Genomic DNA, 11,562 nt, shown 5'->3' on the forward strand with positions numbered 1-11,562 from the left:
AGGGGCTTAGGCTCTTAGAATAGTTCAGAGGAGGGGCTTAGGCTCTTAGAATAGTTCAGAGGAGGGGCTTAGGCTCTGAGAATAGTTTAGAGGAGGGGCTTAGGCTCTGAGAATAGTTCAGAGGAGGGGCTTAAACTCTGAGAATAGTTCAGAGGAGGGGCTTAGGCTCTTAGAATAGTTCAGAGGAGGGGCTTAGGCTCTGAGAATAGTTCAGAGGAGGGGCTTAGGCTCTCAGGTCTGTTTACAACTGTGAAAAATGCCAACATGACTCTGACTCAGTCAAGTAAAAATGTGACAGAGATTTTTGGAAAAAAACTTGACAGTCTTTGACGTCAGACACAAAGTGACACAAAGAGTTGCTGAACTTTGGACAGCGTCGGCTGCCAGGATGGAAATGATTGACTTTGTGATGACAAACAGATCTGTAGAGGTTGGATGAGTGTCTGGAATGTCACAAAGTTCTGTCAATGATGTTTGTCCTGCTCGGCTCAGACGCTGCAGAATAACAGGTGGATTATGGGAGAGGGGAACCACAGAGGTCACATGACCCCCTCTGAGGGTCCTGGAGGGTCCTCCAGCTCCAGCTTTCATTCCCATAAAACGACAAAAGTTTGATTGTTAACTGTTACAAAGAAAAGACAGTTCGGGGTCAAACAGCAGCTCGCCGTGCGTTCACGTCGTCTTTGGATCGGATAATGTCTCCTGAGAACGTTTGTGCTCGTTTCTGCTATCAGATTAATGTTTGGGGTTTTTCACACAGAACAGAACCAGTCCATGCTTCTTTGGTTTCAGCCATCAAAGGTGGACCCCACCTATTCCCCAATGTAGCTGGGATAGGCTCCAGCTTCCCATGATCCCATTAAGGATTTAGAATCAGGATGAATGGAATGGTTTCCAAGTCTGGACTGAGAGGTCTAAGTTTTTATGGGTCAGTAATCTCTAAACTGGAGGAGTGGCTTGTTGGAGAAAATATTGCAGTTGAGGGTGCTGCAGAGACTCACTCACATAAAATGTTTTAGTTCTTGTTATCATCTTAGCTTTCCACATGGACACCTTGGCCCTCTTATTTACACACACACACAGACTCTGAAACCTACATACACACACAATCCTAACCTGGTTACAAAGCATTTGGTATAGTCTACATGCTCTCCTCCTAATATGGTCATGTTCATCGGGGGGGGCGTCGGATCTGCAGACTGAGAGCGTACAGCTTGTCTCTCTGCCGCTCCCCTTGTGTTAGTGCATTAGTGTATTTTGACTTACCTTACTGGATCCATTGGTGATTTGGACCTAACATGGCTGCGGCAGATTCCTGTTGCCAATCCTATGAATAAACTAATTGCTTAAAGATTTTGTAACGTTTTTGAAAAAAACTGTTTTTAAGTGATGTTAAACACTGTCCCCCTGAAATATCATTTTAGTCGTTTATCCTTTAATCCAAGAACACACTAATATTCCCAGATGGTATCCGTGTCATTTCTGAGCATTTTAGGCATAAAAACGTACACAATAAAAAAAACTGGAACCTTAATAATTTATAATTTATTTATAATAATAATTTATTTCGGTTCATGTGTGCTGAATGTGTCAACCACTGAATTATTCACAGGAAATCTGGAGTTTGGGGAGAAAAGTCTCATCCAGAACAGAAAAATCTGACAGTTTCTTCAGGAACACCAGACCAGGTGATCTGCAAACGTCATTACTCCCTCCAGCCCCGGTCCCGACCCCCTCCGTCCATATGCCGGATTCCAGGATCTGATCTCCCGGATCTTCTTAGCAGATTTCCTTTCCACTGGCGCCCTCTGCTGGTTAAATCAAGGACTACCGCTGAGATCCTTCATGTCACCAGCAGATCAGCGGATTGATGGGTTCAGGCGGATCACAATAGATTCTGGCAGTCAGAGTGAAGTTGAGTGGAAGGCTTTGAGACAATCCGGGATTCAAACCAGCCTCCTTTAAAAATGAAGTGATTTGTAACTGTCATCTGAGTGAAAGTTTCCTAAAATGAAATAAAGAAAGTCTTGGAATCATTTATGTGAAAGTCTGAGATGAGAGACAGTTTCACCCCAGATTTTCTTTAAGGGACGTCTCCCCAGGAGTGAAAACCTGGTCTGGTTTCTGAAGGTTCTACCGGCAGATCCAGAGAAGAAGCAGGATCCTGATGATCCTGAAGGTTTGATCCTCATCAGATCCAGAGTAGGATGCAGGGTCCAGATGATCCTGAATGTTTGATCCTCATCAGATCCACAGTAGGATGCAGGATCCTGATGATCCTGAAGGTTTGATCCTCATCAGATCCACAGTAGGATGCAGGATCCTGATGATCCTGAAGGTTTGATCCTCATCAGATCCAGGATGCAGGACATTCCTGATGTTCCTCCTCAGCAGCTGACTCCCCATCAGCCTCCACGCTGCCCCCTCCCCTGCACCCCAGTTACCCCTCTGAGGACCGCGCCTCCACAGGGAAACACACCGACACGAGAACGCGCTGCCACCCACCTGGCGCGTGCGCGGACTCATCATATCTAGAGAGGGAGGCGCGTTTTGTGCCTAGTTTCAATCCCACGCTGCTGCTGCTGCCCTGTCGTGCACATGCGGCTCACGCACGCGCATTTAGCAGGACCGGACTGACGCAGAGAGACTCTGCTGGAGCGGAATGCACCGGGAATGCACGGGGCTCCGGCGTGACCAGCATGTGTGACTGGGGGGAGATGGGCGCGCGCCTCTAACGGTTCGGACATCGTCTCCGTTCGCGCGAACGACGTTGGTGCGCGACGGAGAGTCTGCGCAAAGTTTCCTCCATGGCGCTGGTGATGGAGCCGGTGAGCAAATGGAGCACGAGCCAGGTTGTGGACTGGATGAAAGGTGAGCTGCTCAGAAGCACGCACGCACACATACAAAAAGAAGGGGGGGGGGGTAAGATGTCGCAGCTGAAGTTCACTGAAAGAAGAAGTTTCTGTCCAAAAGGTTGGTTTCAGAACCCGGGACAGTTCCGCTCGTGACCACTGGGGGGTTCGGTACACAAACCGGTTGGTCTTCATGATCTCTCGTGGATCAGCTCAGTCTGAAGATGTTCTGTTTTTAATTTCTCATGAATGACGATCTGGTGTTCTTTAGCTTGACTGTCATAAATTATAGCAGATCATCTGCTTCAAACAGCTAGATTATAGTGGCCTGCTGAACAAACAGAACCTGACAGTTCTGGGTTTGGACTCAATGGAAATGGTTCTGCTCTGTGACTAACTCATCATAAAGGGAGATGTAAGCAGCTCTGAAAGTTGCTGTAAAGCCCTAACAGGGTTCTGTCATTAATGTAAGGCTGCTAAACACTGGTGAACATGGTGGTAAACGCTGTGGTGAACGCTGTGGTGAACGTTGTGGTGAACGCTGTGGTGAACGCTGTGGTGAACATGGTGGTAAACGCTGTGGTGAACGCTGTGGTGAACGTTGTGGTGAACGCTGTGGTGAACGCTGTGGTGAACGCTGTGGTGAACACTGTAGTGAACGCTATTGTGAACACTGTGATGAATGCTGTGATGAACGCCGTGGTGAACGCCGTGGTGAACGCTGTAGTGAACGCTATTGTGAACACTGTGATGAATGCTGTGGTGAACGCTGTGATGAACGCTGTGGTGAACGCTGTGGTGAACACTGTAGTGAACGCTATTGTGAACACTGTGATGAACGCTGTGGTGAACGCTATGGTGAACGCTGTGGTGAACGCTGTGGTGAATGCTGTGGTGAATGCTGTGGTGAATGCTGTGGTGAATGCTGTGGTGAACGCTGTGGTGAATGCTGTGGTGAACGCTGTGGTGAACGCTATGGTGAACGCTGTGGTGAACGCTGTGGTGAATGCTGTGGTGAACGCTGTGGTGAATGTTGTGGTGAATGCTGTGGTCAATGCTTTTCCCTTTGCTGTGGTAAACGGTGTGGTGAAAAGTGTGTGGTGAAAAACATGGTGGGTTGAGAAAAGACTTTAAACTGAAGAGAAACCTTTAGTTTGGATCTGACACACTCGGCTGTGGCAGTGACAGACATCTTCTGCTGTTATCAAGGCCCACAGCTGAGAAAAGGGGGGGGCAACCCACAGGCTGCAGCATCAACTGATTGTTGGGAAGAGAAGTAACCACACAGGTTTGATAGAGAATTAATTAATCACTTAAATTATTGGGTCACGACCTCAGGAACGAGGTTCCCTACATGAGGCTCCTCTGTAAGGGGCTGGGCGTTCCTCTAGAAGGAGCTCGGTCCCCCCGGAGAGGACTAGGAGTAGAGCTACTGCTCCTCCAGGTTAAGGAGATCCAGATAAAATGGCTCAGGGTGCCTCTGGAACCAGACATATCCCACTGGGCGGAGGCCAGGTATGTGATGGTATGATATCGTACATCTTCCAGTGTGGTTGGTTTCCAACAGCTGCTAGGTCTAAGAGGTGTCACCGTTAGATGCCGGTCCCTCATAGTGGCTGGGCTCCTTTAAAAAGACAGAAATGAAATATGACACACAACAGTCTAATATGTGGAAAGTGTGACTCATCATATCTCGCACTTTATCATCAAGAACACTGCCACACGTAATAGATGAATGTTTATTTTAGTCGTTTAACAATACAATGAATCGCTGACTGAGGAATCTCAGAGCTCAGTCTGTTTGGAAAACAAACCAAGACCACCTTAAAAGATGGGTCTGAGACTGGTTCCTGGTCCAGGTCCAGGGTCCTCTTCACACTGAAACTTTGTTCCAGATTATTGAGGGAGATGAAACCTGGTTCACTTTCAGCAGTCCACATGTGTCCAGTCTGAATACATCCTTCATTTCCAATCTTTTCCTCAACTTTAAACTTAGTTCATGAAGTTAGAAATGACCTTTGACCTTGACCTCAAAGTCTTCATCTGGCTACATGGACATTCTTTATTCTTTTAATGGAAACTCACAGCATTGGCATCTCAGTAAAATGTTGGCAGCTCAGTGAACCTTCAGAATAAACATAATCAATGTGTTGGTCTTTACGGTGACGTGTCCCCTCCTGCCAGATGGTTCTGATACTTTGATGAGTTAAACATGAACCAAGCTACATTTATGATCAGTCTAATATTGTTGATGGTAATGGTTAACCAACCAGACATTGCAGTGGTGGATAAAGACCAGAGGAAAAGAAATGTAGTGGATGTGACAGTACCAGGAGATGGCAACATCAATGAGAAACTGGAGAAACACCAGGGACTCAGAGAGGAACTAGAGAAAGTTTGGAAGGTGAAAGTGACAGTGGTGCCTATGGTAATTGGAGTAGCATGCTAGCTTGTTGTTGGTTGCACATTAAAAAGAGAAAAAAGAAAGTAGTTATTCGTACGTATTTATTTTTTTTTTTTCTAAATACATCCTGCCAATGTTGAACTTCTTTCTGATCGCACGGACTGGATGAAGTCCCGCTAATGCCAAAATAATAAATAATAGCCCGAGCAGATCTCAACACTTTTTTTCCTTTCTTTTTCTAAAAATAAACTTTATTTTAAACATCAGTTTCAGTACAGAAAAACTGCAAATTAGCCAACTCGTTTGTTACAGTTGTGTGACGTCATCACTAGTCGTTCTGACAGGCCGAGCACATGTGTTACCTACACCGGGACTTCCCTCAAACACACGTTAGAGCACCGCCTCTTCTCACCTAATTAGGACCGTTCGGTGCTCTATTTTGACTTCCGTATTAAAATGAGTCATGAAGCACTTGATAGAAATCCTCCCTATGAGATCTGGTAGAGTATTTAAATTTTCTTTTTTCACCTTCAAATACGCTGTTCTAACAGGACAACACAAGATCTTCATTATCCTTCCCCTCTCTCTCACTTATGGTGCAAAAAGAAGTAAACACATCCGGATAAAATAATAAAGAGAAATCAGAGTAAAACAACCAGACAACAACTCACATAGACAAAAAAAACCATAATTAAAATCGAATTTATCTAGAAAAACAAATGTAAAGGTATCCCACAATTCATTGCGCTTGGCAGATGGCAAGTCCAATTTGTACGTCAACGTCAGTGGGGATCTCTACACCATGTTATCACTGGACAGAGGGAGTAACATCCCTGTATAAATGCCGTAGCTCCGGCGCCAAATGAGGCCAAATCTACTGACAGTGACAGACCGAGTTTGTCTGAGTTGTGTTTTTAGGGCAGTTACAGTCGACAATCATGAGTACGCTTATTGGCTGTTCACATCCCTCCTTCCACTGAAAGCAGTTCGGGAGAAGATGTCAATCAAATGCTCAAGGTGGGGGCCAGCGGGCACCACACGCTGTCATTTGACGCGTCTGATTGGTCAGTTTTTAACTTGACTAACTTACGGAAAGGACAAAAATGTACTGGAAAAAAATAATTTGCAAGAAGAACGTGTTAGGAAAATACATACTTATTCAAAAAGGGTTATTCTGACAAATTAAATCAGTAATTTTTGTTACAGTGTTGTTAGTTGCCTGTTTTTCTATTATTACATCAAACTGAAAATGAATGTTATAATTGTACACCCATTAAAATAATTTTACGAACACATGTTCGTGTTTGACTACATTTATTTTTAGACTAGACTTGAGCTCCCTCTTTCTTATTTCATATTAAGACACGTTCAAAAAAGGACTTCTTTTTATGGATTAATATTTACATTCAAAATTCTATTTTATGTATCGACTTCCGATAAAGAGAGCACCGCCACTTCTTGTTGTCCACTTAAAGCACTGAATATAGTCAACCTGTTATCTGTAGCTTTGTTTTTGTCTTGTTTTTGTCTTAGTTTGAAAAAATGGCTCAAACAACCTTGTAGCCTAATCACCTATTATTACACTTTCACTCACAGAGTCCAATACATTTCAAATAAAATGGATTTCACAAAAAATATCAGTTTTATACAGACTGAATGTCTTACATCTAACATTAAAGCAAATAAATGCTCTGTTTGAATATAAATGTGTTAATCAATGAGAAATTAAACTAAATTAACAAAATTAATTAAATTAAGTGAATTAAAGGCAGAATATGGCCTTTATTTGTAGTTTTTGGACAAAAGCAATCTTTAACTTTAAAAAATAAGGCGAAAGACAAACTTTGATCAGACAGCTGCAATGCAGGTCAGCTCACTTGTGGTGGAGCCGGAGTGAAACAGAGCTGTCTGTTATTAGGAACCCCACAAGGAGGAAAGCGATCTTAATTTTGCTTTGGGACAGGGTGCGACATGAGTTTACTACAACAGCAACCACCAGCATTGTCAAAAATCACGGAAACTCTGTGTTTCTCCACAAAAGTCCTGCCCATTACTGATACGCCCCCACCTGAGAGCAGATTCCAGCCGAGACGATCTGAAGTCCAGCTGGATCAAACTTCTCCCTAAAACCTATTTATTATCCTTCACAAACACAATAAAGAAAGTTTATGTCGAAAAAAGGTAAAAGAAAAGAGGAAAAAAAAAACGGAATTCCAGAAAAATTGTCAAATGGACAGCAGTACTCTTGGGAGATAAAGTCTTATTTTTGGGGCTTTCCTTAAAGCGGAAGCCACACAAGCAGACTAAAGTACTGTCTGTATGACCCATTGACTGTATAAGAAAGAACTGGACTGAGCAGCCCCCCCTCCTTCCGTGTTCCATATAGGAAGTACCACTGGGTTCCAAAAAGGCCAAAGTCCCATTGACTCCCATTGAGAAACAGACAGTTATTTCTCAGTCATTTTATATGTCAGAATAATCATTCTTCCTCTGCTGCTTTCTGATTAACTTCTTTTTTCTTTTTTTTTTTTTAACTTAACAGCTGAGCCAACAGATGTGGGCTGAGAGCTTCTTGTGTTGGTCAGATTTTACTGTCACAACAGGGATTTATTGAGTATAAACCCCTGTTGTATTTAATGCTAAACTTTATTTATATAGATTATGTTCTGTTTTTTGTTTTGTTGGACCGGCCGGAAAAGAAGAAGGTGGGGGGGATAAAAGGGGGGTGGTTTAGAGACAAAAAGAAGATGGCAACAGAGGGAAACAACATCATGAAACATCCAGGTCTAAATAGTAAACTAGAATGGGCGGGGCCTGTCTACACACACACCTGTTGGTTGAGATAGTCTCAACATTTAATCTAGTCAGAATGTACACAATATAACAGCAGCTCACACACTCCATCATACAAACCCATTCAGATAAAGACTTTCATTCTGTCACACAAACGGTTAGTGCTAAGGTGAGCTGACACCTGTGCTCAGGTGAGTGTTTATGGTTTCCTAATGTGGATAAAGATGGAATATACAAAGAGGAGAGCACCCGGCCATCCCCACGCCAAGACCCCCCGCCGGGGCAGCAGCAGCAGCCAGGGCCCCCCCAACACCCGCCATGGAAAGTCGCCATATAAATAAAATTTATTATTATTATTATTATTATGGAGCCGCAGAGAGTAACCGCCCGCCGGGCAATCCCACCAAGCACCCAGACCGGGCACGCGGGACCGCCGCAGAGGCCCCCCACACCCAAGAGCAGGAAGGCACAGGAACACGGAGAGTGCAGGCCCCAGCCCAGCCAGAGGAGCAGCCCCCCCACCGCGGCAGGAGGGCCAACGCTGGACCCCACCCCCAGAGAGCCCCCCAACCCCAGAAGAGTAGCACACCACCACCAGGCAGTGCTGAGCATCCCCCCGCCCCACTCCAGGTACGGGTCAGGGTCCCCAAGGGCGACCCACCCACATGCTCTAGACAGCCGCCTGCCCCTGCCGCGGGAGGCCCAGGGGGGAGCAGGGCAGGGGCCGCGCACCCCCGCCGAGGAGAGGGGCACACAAGAGAAATGGAGGCCCCAAGGAGTGATGTAAACAAGGCCCGACCAGGCACACCCACTGATGGAGTTTTGGAGAGGACCAGTTCTTGAAAGCAAGGACCGGATTCCGCACCACCGAGACCTGGACACCCCCAGGCTCCGATGTAGATTGATCCCCTGCTCTAGATCTTAAATCTCGGGGATCCCACTCCTGGCGTGGAGAGAAGACCGCCGGGCCCAGGAGACCGGCACCCAAGAGACTAGACCGCAAATGAAAGGTCACATCATGGGGCTGTGAGCTCTGGGATGTTCCTCTATCAACAGAAACTGTTCATATATGTGGCCCAAATAAGAAATCTGTGAATTTCACCAGGATTTTTTGGGGTATTTACATTCAGAAATGTGTTGATCAGTTTGTTGACTAAATTTATTCTTGTAGTTTTTTATGAAATTACACCTAAAACTTTCATTCTATGTTGTAAAAACAGTTGGTAAAACATTTTGGGGGTTTCCACAGCAAAATAAATCCCATTTTCCCAGACGGAATTTACTGTTTTTGCATGATTTTATGTCAGATGTGTGAATAGAACATGGAAAAATGACTAAATAAAGGCAGTGTCACTTAGTAGAGGTTGTTCTGATTAATATGATATCAAATAAGCATGTTAAATTGAAAATACAGCGGTAAATTAAAAAAGTAAACGATAAGAGTTTTAGGCCCTTGATCTCTTGAGTTTCATTTGCTCCCCCTTGTGGTGAAATTATGGTCATTTCTTTGAAGAACCATAACTCGCCACAGGAATGGGCCAGAAAATGGCTTTCTTTTTTGAAAATTTGTATATATATCTTTCTTCATAACTGGGCTGGATTAAACTTTCTGGGGGGGGGGGTGTGGATACGGCCCACGGGCCATATGTTTGACACCCCTGGTCTAGATGCAAGATGAAAAACAAGAATGTGACTTTTCATGAGTAAATTATTACTGTCAGCTGATAAAGAAAAACTTCTAGAGAACATTTTAGGGAGATCTGAGTGAGTTCACATTTAGGCTGATCTTGTAGTCTATTCAAAGTCAATGGCAACTTTAGACTTTGCACTTTTTTCATGTTTTCTGGCAGGACCACCAGTGTTTTTAGTTTTGTGGAGGATGACTGTGGTATTTGTGTTTGTGTTTGACCTCAGATCAAACCAGATGATCTGCTGGTAATCAGATTACTAAACTGAGGAACAGAAACTAACCAGGGTTTCCTCAGAGGAAAGAGCTCTGAACAGAAATACCGCCTGATGGTGGAAAGGGACGTGGCGTACAGAAAACCGCCGCCCCATGTCGTGGGGGTCCCTGAGTCCTTCTGGCAGAGACTGGAGTCTAACTGTGTAAATCTCAGTTTGAATCAGAGTTTTTTTTCCTTTTAATAAGACCAAAATGGATTATTTTATGGTTGTTTTGCTGGATCTGCTGAGCCGTATCTCATCATTTACGTACCATTCCAACATGGCGTTGCTTTTTATCTTTACGTATGATGGAAAATGGTAGAAGGCTAGCTTAGTGTCTCTAAGAATATATCTCATTAAAAAAAACACTCCTGCAATCATGTGAGCGCAGCTGAAATCAGTTTGGTTTAGGGTTAGAGAAGCTGAAAAACTGTCCTTCCATTGAGTCAGTTGAGTATGTGGAGCTTCATGTTTGTGGGGTCAATTAAACTCTCAAAATGTTCAGATAAAGGGAAGCTTTTTAGTGTCATATGGAAACCCTGGGAAAAATTACCCTTACAACATGAATGCATCACTTTTTTTACACGATAATCATCTTTAATAATACATTTCTGATAGTAAGCCGAAGGTTTAATGCATAGTTCACAGAAATAAATATTTGTTTCATTTTTTCCAGTTCTTAACAATCTGTTAAAAATACCAACTTGTTCTTGTCTTTTTAATGTCTTTGTTCTTTTTGAAGTGCAGTTGAAATTTGACTTTTAACGTTTGTTAACATTTAAATTTAGACTCAAAAACCAGCAGTTTGTCATTTTGCATAAAAAGCAGGTCACGGTTTACAGCGTTCCCATCAGCCCACAGACGGAGCTTTGCTTCTTGATGCTGCGAGTCTTCCGTGGCGTTCATGCGCATATGGTGTGTGTGTGTGTTTGTGGGAGGCTGGTGAGTTTTGGTCTCGGACCGTCTGTGCACAACAGCTGACAGACTGGCGCAGCAGCTCCTGAGCAGAAGGCCCCGCCCCCGTCCTCGGACATTAGTACCACAACACGCGCAAACAGGCACGCCGCTCCTCCTCGCCGGGTGCGGGGTGTGTCTTAGGTGACGGGGAGTTCATGAACCTCAGAGGCATCCAGGCTCAAAGGTGGAGCATTCCTACAGCTTATGTTCAGACACGATGGGAGGGGTTCGCCTCGGCGTGGAGGAGACGGCAGGAACCGTGTTCTGCTGTCATCTGTTCACACAGAGAGCTGGGCAGGACTTCACCTCATTGCATGGATTCAACTGCTAGACTCTAAAGTCAGCAGAGAGAAGGCCTGCAAGGACATGATGACAGATTACCATGAGATCATTCCTGGATCGTTTCTGTTTGTGCTTACAAAGACTTCAAGTCTACTTAAAAGGGCCCAACTATGAAAATTCTACTTTTTGAGGTTTTAAATGCATTTTACTGTTCATTCCTCTCTATAAAGAACCCCAAAACAGTATTTGATCCGTTCATGCATTTAAGAGTAATCCTCTAAAAACCTGCTCTGTCTGCAGCAGCCCCTCCCATACCCACGAAAACGAGGG

The 11,562-nt window shown here is 44.4% G+C and overlaps 1 protein-coding gene across 3 annotated transcripts in view; it reads left to right on the plus strand.

Moving 5' to 3' along the window:
- Nucleotides 1–2,486: 2,486 nt before the first annotated feature.
- The window catches only part of cnksr2a (connector enhancer of kinase suppressor of Ras 2a), a 61,818-nt gene continuing 52,742 nt past the window's right edge, over nucleotides 2,487–11,562 (plus strand). For 2 of the 3 annotated variants that reach the window (XM_024280108.2, XM_036217380.1), the window contains exon 1: nucleotides 2,487–2,871. In XM_024280108.2, coding sequence (XP_024135876.1) covers nucleotides 2,808–2,871 — 64 coding nt within the window. In that variant the 5' untranslated portion in view covers nucleotides 2,487–2,807. The remainder of the gene's footprint in view (nucleotides 2,872–11,562) is intronic. The other variant, XM_024280107.2, reaches the window with a different exon arrangement.

This window comes from Oryzias melastigma, linkage group LG20, assembly GCF_002922805.2.
Source record: "Oryzias melastigma strain HK-1 linkage group LG20, ASM292280v2, whole genome shotgun sequence".
Classification (NCBI taxonomy): Eukaryota; Metazoa; Chordata; class Actinopteri; order Beloniformes; family Adrianichthyidae; genus Oryzias; species Oryzias melastigma.